We start from the raw sequence: 26,629 nt of genomic DNA on the forward strand, positions 1-26,629 counted from the left end.
CAATAGCACATCTACCTTCAGTACTGACCTACATACAGCAGTGGCTCATAGGTTTTGGGACACTACATATAGAGCCAACTAGACTGCACCCCAATCTCTGATATTAACATATTTTTAAATTAGGGTCTATTTTCTAAAAGATCACCACTAATAATATGTATTCCTATTGTACCAGCCAAAATAAATGCTAAGTAAATCAGAAATAAATAATCTTACCTGGTTGTATAGAGTCAGTGAGATAAAACCATACACAGACTGAGTTCCTGAGTTCCATATATTAGAATCATAGAGCGTTTGTGGATTCTTTAAGGAATATCGCCCACAAAATGCTTCAGTCTGATCGGTCAGAGTGCCCCAGTAGTAATCCTTTTGAGAGAATAAAAAAATATTGGTGGAGCAGGTGCCAAGTTTCCATTTTTTTTTTTAAAGAACAAAAGTCAATTGTTTGCAGAATGCAGATTTATAACTGCATCAGTATAGCAGATCTGTGCCTGTTTAGTGTCTTATTATCACAAGGTGTTACAGGTTACGTCCACCTTTTTATACAAACCATTCTAATTGTGCCAATGCATTTAATAACTAGATTTGCATTTCCAGGGAAATACATAGTGCTTGAAAAGAGCGGCCCTTTACCAGTGACTTCCAGAGCACCCCTTTACCAATGACTTCCTTTTAACATAAATGCTGGGTGCTGTCCCTTTAAGAGCGACTTGGGTCCCATCCCTTTAAGAGCAACTTGGCTCCCGTCCCTTTAAGAGCGACATGGGTCCCTTCGCTCTTAAAGGGACCCAGGTCGCTCTTAACGGAACCCAGGTCACTCTTAAAGAGACCCATTTCGTTCTTAAAGGGACCCATTTCGCTCTTAAAGGGACTAAGGGGGTTCTTAAAGGGACCCAGATCGTATTAAAAGAGACCCAGTTCGCTTTTAAATGGACCCAGTTCGCTCTTAAAGGGACCCAGGTCGCTCTTAAAAGGACCCATTTTGCTGTTAAAGGGACATATTTCGCTCTTAAAGGGACCAAGGTCGCTCTTAAAAGGACCAATTTCACTCTTAAAAGGGACATATTTCGCTCTTAAAGGGACATTTTTTGCTCTTAAAGGGACCCAGGTCGCTCTTAAAGGGACCCAGGTTGCTCTTAAAGGGACCCATTTCGCTCTTAAAGTGACCCATTTTGCTCTTAAAGGGACCCAGGTCGCTCTTAAAAGGACCCATTTTGCTCTTAAAGGGACATATTTTGCCCTTAAAGGGACCCAGGTCGCTCTTAAAGGGACCAATTTCGCTCTAAAAGGGACATATTTTGCTCTTAAAGGGACCCAGGTCGCTCTTAAAAGGGACCCATTTCACTCTTAAAAGGGACCAATTTCGCTATTAAAGGGACCCAGGTAGCTCTTAAAGGGACCCATTCCGCTCTTAAAGGGACCCATTTCGCTCTTAAAGGGACATATTTCGCTCTTTAAGGGACCCAGGTCACCCTTAAAGGGACCAATTTCACTCATAAAGGGACCAATTTCACACTTAAAGGGACCCATTTCGCTCTTAAAGGGACATATTTTGCTCTTAAAGGGACCCAGGTCGCTCTTAAAGGGACCCATTTCGGTCTTAAAGGGATCCAGGTCGCTCTTAAAGGGACCCATTTTGCTCTTAAAGGGACATATTTCGCTCTTAAAGGGACCAATTTCACTCATAAAGGGACCAATTTCACGCTTAAAGGGACCCATTCCGCTCTTAAAGGGACCCAGGTCGCTCTTAAAGGGACCCAGATCGCACTTAAAGGGACCCAGATCGCACTTAAATGGACCCAGTTTGCTCTTAAAGGGACCCATTTTGCTCTTAAAGGGACATATTTCGCTCTTAAAGGGACATATTTTGCTCTTAAAGGGAGCCAGGTCGCTCTTAAGGGGACCCAGGTAGCTCTTAATAGGACCCAGGTCGCTCTTAAAGGGACCCATTTCGCTCTTAAAGGGACCCAGATCGCACTTAAAGGGACCCAGATCACACTTAAAGGGACCCAGATCACTCTTAAAGGGACCCAGGTCACTCTTAAAGGAACCCAGGTCGCTCTTAAAGGGACCCATTTTTCTCTTAAAGGGACATAATTCGCTCTTAAAGGGGCCCAGGTCGCTCTTAAAGGAACCCAGGTCGCTCTTAAAGGGACCAATTTCATGCTTAAAGGGATATATTTTGCTCTTAAAGGGACCCATTTAGCTCTTAAAGGGACCCATTTCGCTCTTAAAGGGACCCAGGACGCTCTTTAAGGGACCCAGGTTGCTCTAAAGGGACCCAGGTTGCTCTTAAAGGGACCCATTTTGCTCTTAAAGGGACATATTTCGCTCTTAAAGGGACCCAGGTCGCTCTTAAAGGGACCCAGGTCGCTCTTAAAGGGACCAATTTGACGCTTAAAGGGATATATTTTGCTCTTAAAGGGACCCATTTAGCTCTTAAAGGGACCCATTTCGCTCTTAAAGGGACCCAGGACGCTCTTTAAGGGACCCAGGTCGCTCTTAAAGGGACCCATTTCGCTCTTAAAGGGACCAATTTCACTCTTAAAGGGACCCAGGTTGCTCTTAAAGGGACCAATTTCACACTTAAAGGGATATATTTTGCTCTTAAAGGGACCCATTTAGCTCTTAAAGGGACCCAGTTCGCTCTTAAAGGGACCCGGGTCGCTATTAAAAGGACCCAGGTCGCTCTAGCAACATGGGTCTCTTTAAGAGCGACATGGGTCCCATACCTTTTGGAGTGACTTGGGTCCCTTTAAGAGCAACATGCGTCCTGTCCGTTTAAGAGCAACTTGGGTCCCGTCACTTTAAGAGCTACTTGGATCCCTTTTAGAGCTACATGGGACCCTTTAAGAGTGACTTGGGTCCCGTCCTTTTAAGAGCGACTTGGGTCCCTTTAAGAACGACCTTGGTCCCTTTAAGAGCGACATGGCTCCCGTCCCTTTAAGAGCGACTTGCGTTCCTTTAAAGGCGACCTGGGTCCCTTTAAGAGCGATCTGGGTACTTATAATGGTAAAGATCATTGCTCGGTTACCATGACAATCTTACTCATGTCAGTGAGACAAAATCATTAAGGACCTTCCATATATAACATCTCCTATTGGCCAATAGTGGACATGTGACTGTGGATGGTGTGATACATTGCCTGACAAAACCTTAGAGTGCCTATTGGCTGCTATTTTTCAGCTATTTGCATATGTGCTGTGATTGGCTGTTAGCGGTTAGAGTGTGGCCATTATTTGCAATGGGCCATTATTTTCTATGGGAAATTTGGGGTTGTTTAATGTAAATTTCTTAAAAACGACAAATCCGATCGAAACGAAAAATAGATAGCACACCACACACCGCCGAGGGCTTCGAAACGCAGTTTGAATGGAGTGTGTGCACAAAGCGGTTCGGGCTGTATTACATGCAGAAAAATGGCTGGAAGAAGAAGAAGAAGAATACGCATTACAATATAGGGCTTTTCAAGCACTATAATAAACCACAATAAGTTTTAGGCTAGGTTCCCACACTGTAAAATAAATTAAGGAGAAAATAAATTAAGAAGAAAATATGTCTACTTTTCTTATCCAAAATTCTAAATCTCAAAGAGGATGTACCATCAGGTACACTCTCTCTAAAATAACACATGAATCGGACAGCATCTGCATGGGGAAGCCAGTGCTGCGATCATTTTTTTTGAACTGCGTCCAGGTTCCTGCGTATGGTGCCGCTCTATTCATGGTTACCGGGACGGGGTGAAGCACTGGAGGCGGGTTGGCCCATCCCCAGTGGGAAGAAACCCCCGCCCCTCCATGAAGCGGCTCCATTGATTCTAATGGAGAGACGTCATGGAGGGGGCGGGGGTTTCCTCCCACTTTGGGCGGGCCGGCCCGCCTCCAGTACTTCACCCCCCTCCCGGTAACCATGAATAGAGCAGCGCCGTACGCAGGAACCAAAAAAGGATTTTAAAGAGAGTGTACCTGATGGTACATCCTCTTTAAGTCTAAAGCAAGAATTATTTTTTACAATGTGGACATGGACGGCTTTTTTTCCATAAACGTTAATGGAGCACATTCCTAGATTACGGCTATGTTAATATAACAATCATTTTGCAATCATCTTTCGATACTGATTGGCCGGAAAAAATGATGATTATCATTATTTGCAGTCGTCTTTTGGCATCAAAAAGATGTCCACAAAACAATGCTTGTGTAAACATATTGTAGTGGATTCTATAAATAACTGTGTGATCAAGTCCCCTATAAAAACAAAAAAAAAAAAGTTCTATAATGTGTTCGAAATTTGAACAATAAAAAATACTCATAAATGCTAATACCAAAATCACAGGAAATGACAATGTCCTACGGCTTACTGCTTGGGACTCCCTTCTGTGGGCAAGAACATGAGTTTATTATCTCAAATTGGGGACATAAAACAATATTAGACATAGTGGGGGAACTAAACTCTAATAGTAACAGTCAAGAGGTGGGTGCAGCTCACTGTCTCCATTGGTGCTGAGGTCAAATAGGCAGTGACAACCCTAGATCACTATAGTCAATAAAGAAAAATACAATAAAGGAAAGCCTAGACCTCTAAGCTGTGATGATATGTAAGTATTGGTAACATGATAATGGTAATAACAATATTTAATATAGAAATAAAAAGTGTCACATTGCTAATAGGCAGTTTAAAATCACGACAATCTGTATATACAATAACATATATATATATATATATATATATATATATATATATATATAAACCAACAAAGGGCCTTTGTTTTGTTTGACAATTAGAGCCCTTTGTTGGTATATATATATATATATATATATATATATATATATATCATTGTACAGATTGCCGTGATTTTAAACTGCCTATTAGCATTGTGACACTTTTTATTTCTATATTAAATATCGTTATTAATATTATCAGGTGACCAATACTTATATATCATCACAGCTTAGAGGTCTAACTTTTCCTTTATTGTATTTTTCTTTAGGTAACTAAACTCTACAACATATGTTTCATACTTTTTAAATGTTAAATACTGTGAAATGTATCTCTTCATACCCAATCTGTTTCATAGTTCCTGAAATACTTGACCGAAACACTTTCCTTCTGTTTAGCTACTGCATCCGGACACTGTGCACCTAGCATCTGTAACACGGCGTTCCTCACCTAGAGGGAACACATTTTCATAGTTGAGTAACACAAGGAAAACCTGTAACAAAATGTGTTTATATTGTTGTTTTTCACCCAAAATGTGTCATCTTAACAAACAATGGTATTTTATAATGGACTGAATTTAGTCTATCAGTAACAAAATGTATTCACTTTCTGACCATACACTGGTACTCTGTGGGATACAAAAGCACTGTAGATTACTTATTTGAGTCTTGAAGAATAAAGTAGACATTTGATAAATGAGCTGTATGCAGGCATTGGTTTGTGACTGTGTATTACAGCTATAGCCCTGCTAATATTTGTGCACCTTGGTAATCATGGACTTCAAGTCCTAAAATTAGGCTCTGATCCGAGGGTCATAAGGTGCCATAGTAATCTAGTATCACCTGAGAAATCTAGAAATTAGATTCTTATATTCAGTACAACAGATCCATGTTTAGGTTTTGAATCCAGCATCCCATGTGGTCCCAAACAACTCATAAAATCCCAAAGACTGGTAACATCTTTCTAAAAGGCTACTCGTAGGCATGAACCTATTTTCTGTTTATACCCATAGACCTTTTTACACATACTACAAGCATAAACTTGTAGTATGAGCTCCACAGCACTTTTTATGGGATGGACCCTTGCTTCCCCTTAATAAAGTGTACCTGTCATCTGACAGCTTTTCCCGATCGGCATGCAGCCACTTCTGCTGACGGAAGATCGGGTAGTATGGAAAGGTCCACACTGTTTGAGTTTCATGCAGTAGCCATAAAATAGAGCTCATGCACTCCTGGACCCTCAAACCAAAGCTGTGACAGTGTGTAAAATATAAATTTACACTTTTTTGCACACTTAATTTACTGCTATTCATGTATACAAATCCAAACAAAGATGTAAAATTTAAAATTGTGCTGAGCAATGTTATTTCCCACATCACAAATGGTTATCCTCCAGCACTAAGGAGAGGAAAAACCCCATATGGAGGAAAGCTCTCAAGAACCATGGTTGAAAATTTGCCCTCCACTTGGGATTAGTGGGTTAATTCCTAACTGTAAATCATCAAATAAATAAAATAATAATATTGTATAATATTGTATCTGGTACCATGAATAAACAAAAAATATTTACACTAATAGATGCATTAGATAAACAGTGGAAACAGAATAAAATAAAAAAGATGGGGTCAAGAAAAAGGGACAGGAGATAGTTAAAGCTATTCCTAAACCCCACCCCTTATAGTATTACATTAGGCACATATGTATTGCCTCTTAAAGAAGAACCACCTGTGCTTAAATGTAAACCATTATACAGGAAGGACTGCAAGGGATATAGGGCCCCCCTCCCACAGTCATGTGCCACTTTGTATAGGGCTGGGAAAACACTCTAGGATAGTAAAACATTTGCACTGTATCAAATCCCTAAAGTTCTTCTAACTGACCTCTACAGAGGATGCAATTGTTGGCAGAGGTGAGGAGTACACATCATCCCACACTAAAGTGAAAGTCTTCATGTCAGAAACACCTTTGGTTATCTCTTCAATTTTCACAGTAATGTTGCTTCCCTCCAAAATCTCATAGGAAAGTAGTAGGAAATCACCTAAAATGATTAAATATACATATAAAATATTATATATTATGTCGTAACTAGAGATGAGCGAGTAGTAAAATACTAGAAGGCCTGAAATTCGATTTGAATACTTCTTAATGGTTAAAAATTTTATCGAATATCAAACTCTTTGAAGTCAATAGGAGATGCATGCTCATTTCTTGGAATGTGGTAGCTTAATTTCATAGGAAGATAGTTGGAAATCACCTAAAATAATTAAATATACATATAAAATTATTATATATTATGTCATAACTAGAGATGAGCGAGTAGTAAAATACTCAAAGGCCCAAAATTCGATACCAAAACTCCGTAATGTTTTAAAATTGGATTTAATATCAAATCTCATTGAAGTCAATGGAAGATGCATGATTGTTTCTAGGAAACCTAAATTCAACCACTTAAAGGTCATCAAGTTGACAATGACAACTCAGAAAATAATGCAAACACCTCTGGAATGCAACTGGAACAGCAGGGGGAAGCATGCCTGGGTGCATCTAACATGCCCAAATCTCAGTGTTATGCCACTATCACAGGTTTTAAACAATACACTCAAAGCACAACATAACCTCTATTTAAAGTGGAAAAAATACAAGGAAACCTTATTTCCTCTACTTTAACATAGACAGAAAGCCAAACTGTAAGGATAAAAAAAATTCCTACACCCCTTTAAAACACGTTGCCTCTGACAACCACAGATGGCATAGACAAGGGGGGAATCAAACAGCACCCACCACTAACTGTCTTTGTGTGTATGTGTTTGTGTGATATGGTCAGACATGTCCTACACATAAAGGGGTGTAGGCCTCATGGACACCCTGTAAGAATTGCGTTAGAGGCTCTTGAGGTGAGCCCACAATAATAGTTAATTGAGTTTGAGGTCTGACCTCAAGGGCCTCAAACTAAATTCTGGAGGGCTTCATAAATTGAGTTTCAGGCCCTTGAGGTGAGCCCTCCCAAAATTGAGTGACAGGCCATTGAGGTGAGTGTAATTAAGTTTGAGGCCGGCGACAATTAGAATGTAACAGCAAAGAGGTGAACACAGGTGTATAGAGGAGAATTATAAGCTTTCACGTATGGCAGTGGCCTGGACGTGACACTTTGTTTTTTCTTTCTTTCTTTTCTTTTTTTTTTTAATGTACCGCAGAGTGCCAAAAATTGCCCTGCTACAATTAGCATGTAACAGCACATCAGGTCTATTCCTGTCTGTCTAAGTAGATGATAGTAGTAGGTAGCCGGCCTATTCACTGTATAGACTGATTTATATGCTGTGCTATGTAGTGTTAATACACAATAGAAAGGCTTCTGGGGTCTTGCCTGCCCTAAATCACCTAAATCCTAACTGTCCCTACTACAAGATCTCTCTCTCACTAGGTTCAAGATGGCATCTGATGTTGAGCAGCGGGAACTGCATTGTTATAGTCCAAGGTCACATGAGTAAGCAAGCCACCCACCCACAGTAAGCCATCCACAGCCTGTCACAGGCTCCCTGAATGTTTATTGGCTAGAAAAAAAGCACCAATCATGGTGGGAGATTAATATAATTTTTACTGCTTTTTCACTCGGATATTCACTTAAAAATGAATCTTTTGAATAGTGAAATATTTGATCGAGTAGTACTCGCTCATATCTTGTCATAACTTTATACATATAGTCGCATATGGAAAAGCTCTAATTATTTGCCCATATCACTGGGGAACAAAGCAACATAAGTAGCATAGAATTCATTAACTCATTGGGGGGGGGGTCACAAAATGGAGTTAAATAAAAGAAATGGGGGGGGGCTCACTTGCTAAGTTATTAATAGATTCAATAATGGCTGTATAAATCCATATGTAGTGTTTTTTTTTCTATTATCAGAATTTTTGCATTTAACTCGGTGGTTATGTGATGAAATCAAAGTTCTATAGTGCCTTCAAGAAGTTGCTAAATCTTGATGATGATGTAAAGCGGAAATTTTAGGAAGCAGAGCAACTATTACTCCTTTAAAAATAACCAATCACTAATAAAACATGACTGCATCTATAGATATGTTGGTATACAGCCCCCAGCACTGAGCGTTACTTATATGGCCCAAAAATACACTTTCTAACTGTCCTTGGGCAGTCTTTGGCCTACTAACTGGTCACATCTGGCGAAAACATCTTTGGTAATCAGACCTCCTGGGAGTGTTGTCATTCAAGGACAGCCCCTCTGTGATGCTGCAGGTTTCTTTTGGCCGAAGCTCCAAGGGAGGTGTAGGCTGATACTAAATAGAGGCTGCAGAAGGGGGCTGATACTAAATGGGGGCTGCAGGAGGGGGCTGATACTAAATACAGACTGCAGGAGGGGAGTGATACTAAATGCAGACTGCAGGAGGGGGGTGATACCAAATGGCAACTGCATGAGAGGGCTGATACAAAATGGTGGCTTAGGGATTAAATGAATGCTATATGGGGGCTGCAGGGGGGGGCTGATCCTATATGGGGGCTGCAGGGGGGTGTTGATACTATATGGGGGCTGCATGGGGAGGAAATAATTTGATATGGGGGCTGCAGAGAGGAGCACAAAGATGGCACAAGGCCCAGAAGCCAATCATACACACATTTCACTTTGTCGAGGAAGTAAAAAAAAAAGTTGAGTTGAGTAGCAGGCTTGCAGCCCTTGATAAAACAGGTAAACATGGCATATTTAAGTAATTAGTTATGACACTGTATCACTGCCTTCTGCTGAACTGTGCTTGATCTGCCTGTCTCTATGTAAGGGATAAGTAACGTTAAAATGTGCACTACTAAAAAGTACAATATAATGGAAAATCCCAGGCATTGTCCATGAAGGGTTCAGGAAACATCATTTATTAGTTTATTGAGAATAAGCATATCTCACATTGAGCCTGTCACCTGTCTTTACTCACCTCTTTGTGAATTGAATGTCACCGTATAGATATTTCCTATATCTGAAGATACCTGTTGAACACTGACTGTATCTGGCTGTATAGACCATAAATTATTCAATGCTGCTTCAATTTTCAGAGCAGTCGCATCAGCAGACAGTGGACCTACCAATGGAAAAATAGATAATTTGCAGTTAGAAAAAAAGTGTTGAGATGTGATAGATCAATACTACAGCTGTGCAATACGGTATACACATACATATCATAGCTACATCTTGTGGCGAAACTTGGTTACTACTACATCACTAATTACATCCAAAAAGTACAGGCTTTTACAAAGGGTGTAACCAATAGCAACACCCGTGGTGGGACACGATAGATAGATAGATAGATAGATAGATAGATAGATAGATAGATAGATAGATAGGAGATAGATAGGAGATAGATAGGAGATAGATAGGAGATAGATAGATAGATAGATAGATAGATATTAGATAGAATTATTTTCCAGTCCTCTACTTATGCATAAAGCTACCTGTTGCTTCTTTGCCATAGATCAGCCTGTAGTACATGGCAGGACATAGAGAAATACAGTCTGTGGTGACAGTAATTTGCTGAACCTCAGCTACTGCTTGTTGGGTTGTGTTCCAGTTCTGTAGAGTTATAACCTTAGTGGAAGAAAATAATGATGTTTCATTGAAACCAACAAAACTTCATCAAAACTGTATCCTATAGTGTATATTATTCCAAATGCTACATACCTGTGTTTCTAGGTTATTCGCACTCTGTGATCGTATATTCTGTATTTCATTCACTGCATCAGGTGTCTGCTGATCTGTGTACAAACTCTTCCGACTGTATAAACCAACGTCAAGTGATGGTGACCAATAATAGGTATTTTGGATATATGCTTCAAAGTAACACCTGGAAATAGATAGAAAATACATGTTTCTAGATCTCCATTCGGTCTTTAAAGTATACCTAACTTTTTAGAGAGGTCTGATGTGTCATATAGATATGTTAGAATTAGTGATAGAAAGACTACCACTGTGTCCCTTTGTCTTTGCCTGGCATTCCTCTGAATAGAGCACGTTATGTACAGACGCAGTTAAAGTCTATGAGACCCCCTATACATTTCTCAATACATTATACAGATGAATCAGTTCTCTTTCCCATCCTCCCCATACACATAAAAGTTCAGCAAAACAGGTCATGTGTTTCCTATGGAAGGGGAGGGCTAAGCTACCACCTTTTTTGGCGCTGGCTTATCCCTCAGAGAAAAAAAGGGTCGGGCAGTAAAAAAAAACAGTCACATCAATCACCAACATCCTCTCTGAGTGGTGAGTCAGCAAGACCCTATACACATTATACTGTTGTCTGCCTGCAGCAGATTTTGGTATAAAATGTATAGGCTATACTCTGCCATAAATGTACTGCCACTATGCGGACACCACCTGTTAAAAGAATAGAAGGCAAATGGCAGCTATTTGAAAGGTGTGCCAGTTTGTACAACGCCAAGTGTTGGGTGAACCATCAACCTGATTTAAAAATAGTAGAAACATTTCTTATTGGAAAAGGGAATAATTTGTCATTTGTCCTTTTCCCCTAGTTGTTTCCTCTAACATCTTTTCTCCTCTGTTGCTGCTTTTTGGATTTGTGTTTGTTTACATAAAGAACTTCCAGGTCACAGGGGTCAGCAGTGACATCACAGCTCTGTAAGCCTATAGCTCCACCCCCTCCTCTCTGAATATAGCTCCACCCACTCTACCTATAGGCATGGAAATGTCTCAATTACCACAAGTCTCTTTAGAGCAGCATGGTGGCTGCCAATTACTTATATTATCAAATAAACTAGTTTTTTTTTATCTTTATCTGTTGTAGGACTACAAACCCCAGCACACATGTACATGATAGGAGTTGTAGTCCTGGATTACATATGCACTATAGTAGCCATCCTACAGGTGGTGGTGGTGGTTATGGGGGGGTACAATGAGCCAGGATTCTGTATACCTCAGCAAGAAATAGATTGAAGCAGCATCTTTCCTCTCCATATTACAGACAGCAGCAGCACTGCACCTACACTGTACAATAATAACAATATAGGGGGGAGAGTTATCAAAGCCTGTGCAGAGGAACAGGGAACCAGTTGCCCATAGCAACCAATCAGATTGCTTTCTCCATTTTTAACCCTTAGACGACCATGAACCGCCACGGTCCCGGGTGCCGCATGTAGCCCGGGGCCGCGACTATTAAGTAATCGGATGCAGCTGTCCAAGTTGACAGCTGCATCTGATTGCTTACTGCAGCTGATTCCCTGGTGTCTACGGGGGTGGATCGCCAGCCCCCGCCCCCCCCCGCCTGGGACGTTGTCCCAGAGGAGCGATCAACACTTCCTTACCGACCGGGTGTCTGCGCCCTAATGGTGCTGATCCTGGCTCGGCACTTGATTGCAGCAGCCGGAAGCAATCGTGTGCCTATCTCATGTATCTATTCTGTATAACTATACAGCATAGATCTCTATGAGAGATCAGTGCACTTATACTTAGAAGTCCCCCAGGGGGGTTTCTATTATAAGTGTAAAAGTAAAAAAAATGTGTTATTGTTAATCAAAAGCCCCCTCCCCTAATAAAAGTTTGAATAACCCCCCTTTTTCCATGTTATAAATAAAAATAAATAAATAAATATGTTTGGTATTACCAAGTGTGTAATCGCCCGAACTATTAATTAATTACATTCCTGATCTCGCACGGTAAATGGCGTAAGCGCCCAAAAAATCCCAAAGTGCAAAATTGCGGATTTTTGGTCGCAACAAATCCAGAAAAATTGTCATAAAAAGCGATCAGAAAATCGTATATGCACAACCAATGTACCGATAGAAAGCAAACATCATGGCGCAAAAAATGACACCACACACAGCCCCATAGACCAAAGGGTGAAAGCGTTATAAGCCTGGGAATAGAGCGATTTTAAAGAACATATATTTGTTAACAATGGTTTTAATTTTTTACAGGCCATCAGATAATATAAAAGTTGTTATATGTTATATATCGTTGTAATCGTAACAACTTGAGGAACCTATAGAACAAGTCAGTTTTACCCCAGGGCGAATGGCGTAAAAACAAATACCCACCAAATAAAGAAATGCTTTTTTTTTTTTTTTCAATTTCACCACACATTGAATTTTTTTCTGCTTTCGCAGTGTACTTTATGCAAAAATTCAGTCTGCCTTTGCAAAGTACAATTAGTGACGCAGATAATAAGGGCTCATGTGGGTTTCTAGGTGAAAAAATCCAAGTGCTATGGCCTTTTAAGCACAAGGAGGAAAAAAAACGAAAACACAAAAGTTGAAATTGGCCCGGGCCTCTAAGGCCTCTAAAAATAAAACCTAGAATCTGACTGGTTGCTATGGGCAACTGCTTCCCTGTTCCTCTGCACAAGTTTTGATAAATCTCCCCCATGGTTCCTTTATTTATATAGCTCCAACCTATTCTGCAGTTCTGTACAGAAATTGTAGTTACTCATACTGGTCCCCGTCCCCAATGGGCTCACAATGTTTTAAAGATTGTGATAAAATCCATGAAACATTGGAGGGCATACAAACAGCTGTTATCCCAGGACCCCAACACTGCAAAGCAACGTGGACAACCTCTTTGCCTCCCCATAACATGGCTAACCTCTGTGCCCCCAATAACATGGCTAACCTCTTTGTCCCCCATAACATGGCTAACCTCTGTGCCCCCCATAACATGGCTAACCTCTTTGCCCCTCCATAACATGGCTAACCTTTGTGTCCCCCACAACATGGCTAACCTCTGTGCCCCCCATAACATGGTTATCAGCTCCTGGTCTCCTCCATGTCATGCTGCCTTTAATGCTGCAGTTTCTACTGGGTTAAGATGTTAGCTCCTCCTACAGGGGTGGGGCTAAATTAGGGTTAATACATAACCCCACCCACCCGATGACTGTTTGGTCTTAGCCAATATGACTTACGGCTTGCCTGCTGGGAGGTAAAAAGTCTTCGACTTCTGATTTGAATAATAGGAGTAAGAATACGATGGGTAGCCATTATAAGCAATCTGCACCTGTTATATGGAAATAGAGGAAAATACAAGGAAATTAACAGAGTTGTTTTCCATCTTTTATTCAGGTATTTTTGATGCCAAGAATGTGTGGTCTGCAGTTGACAAACCAGAACAATACTAGACACATGATGCTCCCTCTTATAAGTCAATAAGATAAATTAGAATTTGTAAGGCTCTCTATGAAAATGAATCTATTACACTAGTCTTAGTTAGTTCTGGTTAGGTTCTCTTAATAACAACTTATTGATTACCCACTGTGCAGATATATGGTGGATACAGTGTCGGACTAGCCCACCAGAGGACCGGAGGATCCTCCAGTGGGCCCCCAGCTTTAGAATCTGCACAAAATCTGACTGACATGTTGTTTCTCGCTGGTTCTTCACTGGTGGGACCCCAGGATCATTTCCTCTGGTGGGCCCCATATACCCCAGTCTGACACTGGGTGGATATAAGTGGGGGGCATAGTCACAGTGAGGAGGCAGCTGTCATATACAGCTGGCCTTCTGCTGCAATATCCAGGGTCAGAGCTAGATTTGAACTGGGCTATTTAACCTTTTATATTTAAGTAGTTGACAGAGGGATGAGGTTTCTCCTGTTCTCCATTGGCATCCTACAATGCGATTCATGACAATGGGATGGCAGCCATGGCAAATGAAGGCCTGAGAACGGCCTCTGATTTAAGTTTGGTGAAATGCTGAAAGGTATAATACACTGCACTACAGATCTGTACTGCAGTGGATTACATTTGCAGTCAGATAATTGCATGGTCTTATCGTCAAGTGGGACACACAATGTATATAAACAAAAATAGTGTGAATATATAGTAACATAAATAAAACAGTCCTCTTCCCAAAGCCTTCCCCATAACAAATGAAAAATATATGTACATATTTGCTATCACCACTTTCATATACGATAAAAAAAAGTTTATTATAGTGATAATGTCATAAACCATAAAAGTCAACTTGTTATTTGCAATGCAAACCCAAAAGATGATACTGTACAGTATACCTAGGATTTGTAAAGTAGGCTAAAATCAGCTCAGTCTTGAAAGTTTGAAGGGGTACGCAGGTAAAAATGCTTTTCTTTTAAATCAATTGGTGTCAGAAAGTTATATAAATTTGTAATTTACTTTCATTTAAAAATCTCAAGTCTTCCAGCACTTTTCAGCTGCTGTATGTCCTGCAGGAAGTGGTGGATTATTTCCAGTCTGACACAATGCTCTCTACTGCTACCTCTGTCTGTGTCAGGAACTGTCCAGAGCAGGAGAGGTTTTTTCTGGAATTTGCTACTGCTCTGGACAGTTCCTGACATGGACAGAAGGTGGCAGCAAAGAGTACTATGTCAGACTGGAAAGAATCCACCACTTCCTGCAGTACTGGAAGACTTTAAGACATTTTAAAATAGAAAAACATTACAAATTTGTACAACTTTCTAAAACAAGTTGATTTGAAAGATTTTTTTTTTCCCACCAAGTTCCCCTTTAAGGGGAATTTTAAGGATGTGTTGCCAGGTAAATTGTTCAGATTACCTTTGCTGCAGGATCACCTGATTCATTGAAGTACAGAGCAGAAATACCATATCCTTTTATATAGAAGTTGTAATAATCTGTTTCTGGAGGCATAAAGAATCCACTGAGCCGAGCCACAAAGCCATTGCTATCCCAGGGCCAAGATACGGATGCAACATCATACCAAGAAGCACCGGCATAGCCTGTGGAGCTTTCATTTAATATCACTGCATCACTTAGAGATGATAAACTGACGTTCCATCGCTCTAACTTGACTCCTCGGCTTCCTAAAAAGAAAAGTATAAGAGTAAAAGGGGTTGTCACGCTTAAAATATAAATTCTTATATACTCCATTAATAATAAATACAGGGGGAAGGTCCTTTGTTGAGAATCCTCATCTCATGGCCAGAATAGAGAGCAGCTACAAAGAGCATCTCATTCTGAATGAACATTTCCTTCTTGTAGTACAGAGATAACCGCTTCATCGCCACTATGGTGGTGCTGCCAGGAAATTTCTCACATACAGTCTAGTTTCTCTACAGATTACAGCTGATCGGTAAGGTTGCCGACTAGAGGCCAGTTTTTGATCAATGTTTTCAAAGAGGGAACCTTTACAGATGATAGTAAACTATAAATACTGGGGAATTAATGGAAATGTGTCAAAATGTTTGTATTTATTATTGTTATTATTATTATTATTATTATTATTATTATTTTTGATAGCTGTCTTTAAAAATAGTTAGATTTCATTTAAAGGGGTTGGCCACTTTATAGTAAAATTGCTCAGTGTACAGTATTAGTAAGTGTACTCACTGTATATACTGACAGCAGCTCCCTGTGTACCTCATAGAAATAAAATCAGACTCCCCTCCTCCAGGCTGGGCTGCCCTGCTCTGTGGTGTTTCTATCCATAAGATGGCTGACATGGAGTAGCATGTGACCATGTCCCGCCCCCAAGTGTCCAATAGTGAGCCTGTATATGCCTATGGTGGACACTGGGGGCAGGGCATGGTCACATGCTTCTTCATGTCAGCCATGTTATGCACAGAAACACAACAAAGCAGGGTGACACAGCCTGGAGGAGAGGAGTCTAATTTTAGTTCTATGAGGTACACAGGGAGCTGCTGTCAGTATATACAGTGAGTACAGTTACTATTATTGTACACTGAGCAATTTTACTATAAAGTGGCCAACCCCTTTAATAATAATGTGACTCACTGGGGGCTGCCATTTGCAAAAGCATTTATGTAATGGGCACTGCACGACCAGGGCCGTTTCTGCCATGAGGCGGAATGAGTATTCCGCCTCAGGCGGCAGATTCTGCGCCCCTGCAGGGGGCGGCAGACAGCAGCCCTGCAGCCGCTCACCTGTCCTGCCGCAGCCGTCCCGTCCCGCCACCAACGCCTACCGCTGTCCCACGCCGTCAGTCAGCAGCTGTCATCGCCCTCCAGCGAGTCGTGAGTGCCCGGGGTCAGCGGGGGCCGCGATGCCCCCGCTGACCCCAGGCACTCACGACTCGCTGGAGGGCGATGACAGCTGCTGACTGACGGCACTGGAGCGCAGAAAGGAACAGCGGTGAGCGGTGGGACGGGATGGGACGGCTGCGGCAGGAGAGGTGAGCCGCTGCAGGGTCGGGAGACAGCGGTAAGCGGGACGGGACGGCTGCTGCAGGACAGGTGAGTGGCTGCAGGGCCGGCCTGGGGGGGAGGGAGGGGTGCGGGGGTGCAGGTGCGGGTGATTCGGTGGTGGTGGCGGCGGTGGCGGCGGCGGGGGGGGGGCTTAGTGAGGGGGCAAACCTCAGGCGGCAGAAACCCCAGAATCGGCCCTGTGCACGACCCATACACTGTTACTTTATGACGGCCCACAGTACATAGGAGCTAATAGATAGCTTCAGTCTGGACGGCTACATTGATGTTGTGAACTGATATGCACAGCTCACAGCTAACATGGAGATGAAGAGGGAGCCAGATGCCATACTTCTGGAGCCCCTGGAGAAACTGCACTATGACCAGCACTACTCAGCCGGTACACACAGCAACCATGAGCAGTCCTCTCCCTTTCTCCCTCCTCCTGTTTGGCTGTGAATGAACTGATAAGAAGTTGGGGCAGCCAGGGCTCAGCTCCATACAGCAGCACTACATCTGCTTTAACCTTCACTGACAAATGATAACATTTAACAGATTTGTTTTACATATGACCCCCCCATCACACACACACACACTAACAATTTGCTTTAGAGTCCCTGGCCGGCTGTCTCTGTACTCTGTGATGCTGGCCAGCCCCCTCTGAGGTCAAGTTGCTGATGACCTCGCTCTGATTAACCCTCCCAGCAAGAGTGCAGAGACAGACAGCCAGGAACGCTGTTTACATGAGTGTCCCTAAAGCGAAGGAGTTCAGAGCAGGACGAGAGAACAGCTCAGGCACTGTTTTCTGTGGCTCGGCTAATGGACTTTTACTGTATATAAGCATAGTTGTATATACCTGGGAAAAGAGATGGCAGGACAGATGGCTGTGGTGGACTCCGACAAGTTATTGTTTTATCTGTTAATCTAAGAATCTGGCATTCCTGACCTGTGAAACAATGAAATTAAACAAGAGCAAATTAAAATCCATTCAACACATGCATCAGGAATATTAAAACTGTCCCATTGTTTTGCATCTGCATCTCCTATTCGGGCTTATAAATTTTTGTGGTTACAGACTACAAACAACCATGTATAGACTGATCCTACTACTCTTTCCTCTGTTCCCCACATCTTGAATGTGATTTTTACCCCTCCAATTGCTACTGCATCAAGGCTTCACTTCCTGGATAAAATAGTGATGTCACAACCCACTGGAACTCCCAGAGCTGTGCAGGCTGTGCAGTGGCTGCTAGACAGGACGATAGCAGGGAGATACAGCAGGTTTGCTGTTGTTCATTGAAGTGTCCCCAAAACATCATAATAATCCAGTTATAATAAAGTTATAATTAGAAATGGGCAAACTACTCTGCACAATGAGAAATTGAACGTAACTGATCCACCGCTGTCCACAGCTCTCCTGGGTGAAGTTAATCCTGTGAGTCATCTGCCGGTACTTCAAGTGGCCCTCTCCTAATACCATGTCTGGCAGCAGAATAAACATAATTGACAATGACACTCATTCTGCTGCCAGACAGGGTTTTAGGACACACCATCTGATGTAACCTGGCAGGTGGTTTACAGGGTTAACCCAGGAGAGCTATGGACAGTGTACTGACACACAAAGTGACAGGACAGAAGTGATTTTACAGCTACACAGCCTATGATAGTAACCTAAATTGAAAGTGAATTTTCGCAATAACAATCACATTTGAGCAATTATTGTTCCGTATAAACACAGAAAACGATCAAGCGTGCAGCTGTCATTTTGGACCAGGTTCATACAAACTTTTTAAAAAATTTGGCTTGGACGGGAACCGAACTTTATGCAAGTTCATAAAGAACCCGAGCCCAAGTTCGCAAAGAACCCAAACCCAAGTTCGTAAAGAACCCAAGCCCAAGTTCGTAAAGAACCCGAGCCCAAGTTCATAAAGAATTTAGGTTTGGGTCCATAATAAGTGTGGGAAGTTCAGTTTGTCACCTCTACTTATAATAATGCGATAAAATTCACTTACCTCCTATAAGGACTTTAGCTGGAGCGTCTGTCTGATCAAAGTACTGTCCAGATATTGTGACTATTGTACCTCCTTGTATTCCGCCAGAAGAGGGGAAAATCCCTGTAATCTCTAGAAAAGTAACAACAACATGCCAGACATAAATAGACTGCCATCAGATTATCAGACATGTATGGAAATGTTAAAATCTTTTTGATATGTGTTTGTGACACGTGCTGGGAATTCTTGCAGTAATATTTTTTATTGGTTATGGTGGTATATATTTCCTTTTTTATCACAGCATTGAAAAGCACAGACATAAAACATATAGGGGAGGATTTACTGTAAAATAATTTCTTAAATTGGTGTAAAGTGCATTTACATTGGGGTAAAGTGCAATTTATGCTAAGTTCTGGCATACATAATAGTAACTGCCAGGGTGAGAGATGCAACACCCTGCCCCCTAAGCTCTGCCTACTTTGCAGACAAGGTAAATGTAGTGATTTTTTGAGGGCCTGTGCATAAGTTCATAATCTGCACCTGTGCATAGGGTGGCTCTATGAGCCACAGGAAGCTCAGGGGAACTGAACCTAAAGCTTTTGTTGACTTTAATGCAGTGTCTGTACTAAACCACATGTAAAAGAAATGACGTCAGTTATTTTATTACACCTTGTTTTTGTCGTGGAAATCAGTATGGTTTTTGCAGCAAAAACTACATGGCTGTTTGCCATGTCTACCTGCCCTAAGCAGCAATTTTTCCCCTTTAAAATCAATGAAAGAGCTCAAACACCACTTGTGTTTTATATCGATGAGGTTTTTGTGCACACTGGCATGGTTTCTGCATTGGAACTGTGTCAAAAACTGCTCCAAAACCATATGTCTTTTTTTTTTTTTTTGGCACCCTTAGCTGCGCAGAACGAGAGAAAAAAAAAGCCAGAAAAATCTAAATAATATTAAAACATATTAAAAAACACACACATACACACACTGTAAAAGTAGTTTTCTAGATGGCCTATGGCAGCACACAATCGGTTGACATTCTTGACCCCTCCTTTGGTAGAAGACACATTCCTAGCAATACTCAGGCACGCATAAAGAGAAGCAGAAGTAGAAATTACACATATTTATTCTTTTTCTTCTTCTCCCCTTACATAGAAAACTTTATTTTTTACTTTTATTTTTTTCTTTGTTGCTTGCTCTTATGCATATTGTGGATTCTGTATACATCTGACCATGACCCTCAGATTCACTGAATAAATAAACCTGCCCTGCACACAGTTGAAAACTGTCCCTAGGGGATGGTATACATGGTGGCTATAGGGCGGTTTGCTTGCACTGACATGACTTGGCAAGGCTGAGCAGGGTTAGTGGTTCATTTGAGTGCCACTCTCTGAAGTCATCTTAGCTGACAGCGTGCATTAACAATACCTGGGGGAACTTGAACTACTTCCACCCACATGCCATCATTACTAGTGTTGATCGAACTGTTCGAGAATTGTTAGGTTTGAGGCGAACATCTTGATTTTCTCGAACTTGAACCGAACCGAACACTTTACTGTTCGTTCGACTTAGCGTTCGAGTTAGCAATCGAGCGCCTTTTTTGCCAGCCAATCAGTGCAGAGCAGAAACGTTTTTGCTGAGGTATAGGGGTCTCATTGGCTGCTAAAATCACATGGCCATCTCATATATAAGTCAATGTGCTGCGTTCTGGGCGCCATTCTCTCCTCATTCAGTGTGCTGTACGGACAGCAATCTCAGTGTACCATCATCTGTCTGCATGCTGTTATTTCGATTAGTCACTGTGCGGTGTTCTGGACGCCATTGTCTCCTCACTCACTGTGCTGTACAGAATGCTATTGCAGTGTATCATCATCTCCCGGTATGCAGTCATTTCTATTAGGCACTGTGCTGCGTTCTGGACGCCATTGTCTCCTCACTCACTGTGCTGTACAGACAGCTATCTCACAGATAGGTAGTGAGATTAGTGATATTACAGATATAGGTATTGAGATTAGAGAGATTAGTAGAGTGTGTATCAAGGTTACACTAGCATATTTGCAACAAGCATTTTCCTGTCTATAGTCAGCATTGCAGTCACAGCAATACTTAGCTTTGGGATTGCAGGCTGCATATTGGATTTGTCAAATTATACATAGTGCTCAAAAGTGTATTTTGGTCTGCTCACATCTGTTATACATTAATTAAAAACGTACATCTCATTTGTGTACGTGCATTTGTTTAGTGATTACAGCTCTATTCTTATAAGCTGAAAAACATCCTCTGTCCATCAGGAAAAATACGAAATAGTAGACCTCTGTTATACAGTGATAAAACATACATCTCATTTGTGTAGGTGCATTTGTTTAGTTATTACAGTTGTATTACAATAAGCTGAAAAAGGTCCTCTGTCCATCAGGAAAAATACAAAATAGTAGACATCTGTTATACAGTGATTAAACGTACATCTCATTTGTGCACGTGCATTTGTTAAGTTATTAAAGCTCTAATTCTATAAGCTGAAAACGTTCTCTGTCCATCAGGAAAAATATGAAATAGTACACCTCTGTTATACAGTGATTAAATGTACATCTCGTTTGTGTACGTGCATTTGTTTAGTTATTACAGCTCTATTCCTACAAGCTGAAAAACATCCTGTGTCCGTCAGGAAAAATACGAAATAGTAGACATCTGTTATACAGTTATTAAACGTACATTTCATTTGTGTACGTGCATGTATTTAGTTATTACAGCTGTATTCCTATAAGTTGAAAAACATCCTCTGTCCGTCAGGAAAAAGATGAAATAGTAGACCTCTGTTATACAGTGATTAAACGTACATCTCACTTGTGTATGTGCATTTCTTCAGTGATTACAGTGGTATTCCTATAAGCTGACATATGTTCTTTGTCTGTCATAAAAAAATACGGAATACTTCACATATGTTATATCCAGTAATTAATCATACATCTGATTTGTGTAGGAAGGGGAGATAGAGGTAGTGCACAAGGCACTGCTTCCAGCGCTCTGGCCAACATACAAGCAATAACATCATCAGTAGCAGGACCGCAAGGCCTGTCCTCTTTTGCTAGGTTTCTTGTGCACCTTATTAATGAACAGTTTCGTCAATCGGTTCTTCAGTGGTTATCGGACCCTGAATCAAGCGCTTTGACCTCCTCTTCCCCTCAGTCACGGCCACAAATGTAATCATCATCATCGTCAGTCCAACTGGAAGCAAATATGGGTAGAACGTCCCTACCCATTATACAGGCCACTGAAAATAATCCAAATTCTGAAGAGCTCTTTGACTACACAATGCAGTTAGGGTTAAAAGGCAGTTTAAAAGATCAAGAGGCCAAAGAGGATGATTTAGTTTGCTTTGACGCCCAATTGCTGATGCCCTCAGAGGAGAATCAGGAAGCTGGTCTGTCATCAGAAATACCAAGAGGTCAGCAATGCATGAAAGTGCCTGTGGCTTCTAGCCCGCAGTTTGAGGATGTAGACTATCAGATAGAGGAAATCACCTGTCATGACGATGATGATCATGGTGATGACATTGCGGATCCAACATGGTCTTTGGAGCGACAGCTGCCGAGGGCATTATCAGTGGAGGATGAGGTAGTTACAGTGCGGGTCCGACCTAAGAAAGGGAGAGGGCAGTTGCACAAGTCCACTGATATTACTGCGCCAGCCGTGGTAAGTGGTGGCAGTGGGGAGAACAGTAGTAGGTTTTCGCCGTCTAAGAGGTCCTGAGCCTGTGAAGCCTGGGCCTTTTTTGATCAAGCCTCTCATTCTCCAACAGAGATGATTTGTCGTATTTGCAGGCAACATGTCAGTAGAGGAAAAAATAAAAAGTGTTTAAGTACCACGAGCATGAACAGGCACATGCAGGGAAAGCATGAATTGCTGTGAAATAGTCGCTCTGAGAAAAAAGGCCACACAGGTCCTGGGCTTCCAACTACCGTCACATCTACCGCCTCCTCCTTCTCCTCCACTTCCAAGCCAAAGGGTCCCTCTTCTGCCGATGTGCCGGTGCAGCACAACCAAGCACCATTTCCATTCAAAGATCCTGTTGGCCGCTCCCCACCACCACCAACACGGCTGACACCTTCTCCTATCACCAGTCTGACCTGCACGTCGTATAGCTGCCAGTATGGCAGCCAGCCTTCTGTGTACCAGGTGTGGGAGCATAAGAAATGCTTTCACCCCAACCATCCTAAAGCCAAAAAACTTAATGTCGGCCTTGCCAGGCTGTTGGCTTTGGAAATGTTACCTTTCCGCCTAGTGGACACAGATGGCTTCCGCCACGTTCTGGCCCTAGCATGTCCCCAGTATCAGATGCCTAGCATGCATTTCTTTGCAAGAAAAGCTGTTCCTGCCCTGGCCCAGCACGTTGCAGAAAATATCTCAAGCGCGTTGACTACATCTGTTTCCACCAAGGTCCATCTGACTACAGACACATGGACCAGCAAGCACGGTCAAGGTCGTTACATATGCCTGACTGCTCACTGGGTGACTTTGGTGGCTTACACTGCCTCTGGTGCCTCTGGGTCTCCGTCGACAGTCTCCAAAACTGCTGGGATGGTGCACAGCCAGGATCCCCTACCTCAACAGGCCGTTCTTAAATTAATTTGTCTTGGAGACCGTCAATACACAGGTAAAGAGCTGTGGAGGGCTCTGTGCACTCAGACCAACCACTGGCTGGGTGCTAAGAACCTGTCACCAGGTAAGGTGGTGTGCGACAACGGGAGCAATCTCCTTGCTGCCCTTAAGAATTCCACACTCTACATGCTCCAGCGGTTGTGGCAGCAGTGTAATGCCATTATGCAGTACAAAATGTCACATGGCCTAACTAGCTGTGGTGCGAACCTCGGGGTGTTCACTCATAAAGAGTGGAGACAGGTGAAAGATCTGTGCGCCATCCTTGCCAGTTTTGAAAAGGCCACCAAAATGGTCAGTCCACACGATGCCCTTATCAGCATCACTGTTCTGGTGATATTTTTTACCGTAACAAGCGTTAGGCACTCTGCGGCAGCAGGTCTTAGCAGTGATGAAGGAGGGGGAGGAGGAGGAAGAGGAGGAGGCAGACACGGAACCTTACTCACCGGAGGATGTAGAGGACCCAACTGTTATACAGTTGTATAGGTCTCCTTTAGGCAGTGGTTCTAGGTCGAGGGCTGGTGCAGGCCGGCAGTACAGCTCCCACGCTAGAGCACATGAGGCTAGCCAGGCCTCTGGTGAAGGTCAGGAGGAAGAAGTGGAGGAGGATGAGAAGGCAGGAGTGGACACCACCGGTACTGATTCCTTCCACCCACAGAAATTGATAGTAGAATGCAGGATTTTGAGACTCATTGAGTGCTCATTGCCAAACTCGAGACATCCTTTGGGTCTTCACATTCAGAACATGGCAGAACCTTATTGGGTGACATTTGACAATCAATTTTTACCACCTCACCAACGCCGGCAAGGCAGGGCATCATTAATGACACACAGAAACCATGGTCGAGGACTATCTTAACATCGATGTTTTGGCACTTGGACTTGACCCATTCAACTTCTGGGTGTTCAAACTGGATGAATGGCCTGAGCTTGCTCGACACGCCATAGAAATGTTTTCTTGCCCTGCAGCCAGTGTTATCTCGGAACGCACATTAAGCACAGCTGGTGGGGTGATAACTGACAAACGTATCTGTCTATCCACTAATAATGTGGATAGATTGATATTTATAAAAAAAGAATCAAGCATTGATCTCTGACCTTTTTGTTGCCCGGTTGCCGATGCATGCAAACTGTAGCATGTCTTCTTGGAAATATGAAATACACATTTTCACTACACTACATCTCACGTCTGTAGTTCCTATGCCTGCTGCTTCAAAAATTGGATTCTACTACTGCCCAGAGGTAGTGTTACAAGTGTTACAGCTGAATGTATTTTTCAAAAATACACCTGTATGACCTTGATGCGCACTGCATACATCTCTTTCTCCTCATCCTCTTTGTAGGCCTCCAAATGGTTATTTTTTTAAATGCCTCCATCTCTCCTGCCATGGTCTGTTACCTAATTTAGTTAAACAGCAACCTCCGTGTTCCCCACTGGGCTCTTCTCACTGCCACCAATGGTACCAATTTTTCAGGAGTGGGTAAAAAGCCACTTTTGTCAGTCTGCATTGCAGGATAATTTTTTTTTAATTAATCTGAACATTTGTTAGATTAACCAATCTTTGGTACAGAGGAGTTGGAGGTAATTTTTTTTTTTTTGAATGGGCAAAAAGCCCATTTTTCTCAGTCTGCATTGCAAAATAATTTTTCTAATTAATTAATCTGAACATCTGTTAGATTAATCAATCTTTGATACATAGGAGTTGGTGGTCAAATATTTCCTCAGCGCATGCACATGTTTTCGCCTCTGTGATTAAGTTGCATATTGGTGTAGCTTCGCCCCAATTTCGGTAAGGTTCGGGTGTTCTTAGCCACGTCACATGATCAGTAATCATTTCATGTGACCGATGACGTAGGTCCAGCTCTGATATACTTCTGGCATAGTTCGATATAGTTCGGAGTTTTATTCCGGCATAGTCCAATAGAGCTTGATGTGTACCATGTGAACAGCACACATATCATGTGACTAATGACTGCGTGACCTGTATGTTGGTCACGTGACGAGTAGAACCGGCATTTCCGCTTTCATCCTCCGTGCAAATCTAGCAAGTGTGGAGTGGAGACATGGAGTTGGTGAAACAGCATTTATATGTATTGTATACCTGATTGCTTTTTCTCCCATACCGGTGCTTGATTATTACTGGGCACTAATTGCACAGACTGCACAGACAAGGTTATTTACCCCTGATGAAGTCTTGAGGAAGGAACGCGTGGGGACTCTGTTCCACTAACCCCACTGAGAGCTGCACCATGACCATATGGCTTACATCATTTAAATTTTTTTATTTTTTCTTCAATATTTTTCTCTTTGTGATTTTTTTCTTGATTGGTTGTTTTGTGAATACTCACCATTTGGGATATATTCTTTATATTATTGGGTAGTATATCCATTTACTTTGCATTCTGATCGGTTGTTATGGTCATAGGTACTTTTCTATAGGCAGCTCTTAGTTCCACCATTTAGGTAGGAAGGGGTGTGGTTGCACACTGAACCCTATCAGGTTCTGTGCTCGCTTTATGTGTTGGTTTTAAGTGTTTTTAAATGTCTGTATTCAGTAGTCGCGTTTAATAAACTTGATTTTGCATATCTTTTCATTTTTTATTAAATAATTTCATTAATTACTAGCTTGTTTTTCTCCTTTTTTCTAAATTTTTTCCTGAGTGGCTAAAAAGCCCATTTTGGTCAGTTTATATTGCAGAATAATTTTTAGAAAAATCTATCTCTTCATCTATTAGATGTATCGATGTTTCGTACAGAGGAGTTGGTGGTTAAATTTATCCTGAGTGGGTACAGAGCCCATATTTGACAGTCTGCATTGCAGAACAATTTTTTTTATAATACTCTCTTCATCTGTTAGATGTATCGATATTTCGTACAGAGAAGTTTCCAAGTATTTTTCTCCCACAGACTATAATGGGATTCAATATTCGTTCGAATATACGAATATCAGGAGCTATTCGAATCGAATTTCGAATAATCGAGTATTTCACTATTCGCTCATCTCTAGCAGTATTTTATCTCCCCCCCCCCCTTTTTTTTCTTTCATTCTTAAAGCCATATTTCAGGCTATAAGTTTTTCCATGTTTCCAGTTTACTCTTGTGGATGATAATTACAGTTTCTCCTACTACA

At 41.8% G+C, this 26,629-nt stretch overlaps 1 protein-coding gene across 1 annotated transcript in view; it reads right to left on the minus strand.

The window, feature by feature from the left end:
• LOC138784113 (fibrocystin-L-like) overlaps positions 1-26,629 on the minus strand; it is a 177,477-nt gene that overhangs the window by 125,061 nt on the left and 25,787 nt on the right. Inside the window, exons 10-19 of the mRNA XM_069959629.1 lie at positions 18,864-18,974; positions 17,708-17,797; positions 15,248-15,513; positions 13,625-13,716; positions 10,396-10,558; positions 10,170-10,302; positions 9,656-9,799; positions 6,596-6,753; positions 5,059-5,166; positions 217-366 (exon numbers count right to left, since the gene is read on the minus strand). Coding sequence (XP_069815730.1) covers positions 217-366; positions 5,059-5,166; positions 6,596-6,753; positions 9,656-9,799; positions 10,170-10,302; positions 10,396-10,558; positions 13,625-13,716; positions 15,248-15,513; positions 17,708-17,797; positions 18,864-18,974 — 1,415 coding nt within the window. The remainder of the gene's footprint in view (positions 1-216; positions 367-5,058; positions 5,167-6,595; positions 6,754-9,655; positions 9,800-10,169; positions 10,303-10,395; positions 10,559-13,624; positions 13,717-15,247; positions 15,514-17,707; positions 17,798-18,863; positions 18,975-26,629) is intronic.

The sequence above is a fragment of the Dendropsophus ebraccatus genome, chromosome 2 (assembly GCF_027789765.1).
Source record: "Dendropsophus ebraccatus isolate aDenEbr1 chromosome 2, aDenEbr1.pat, whole genome shotgun sequence".
Classification (NCBI taxonomy): domain Eukaryota; kingdom Metazoa; phylum Chordata; class Amphibia; order Anura; family Hylidae; genus Dendropsophus; species Dendropsophus ebraccatus.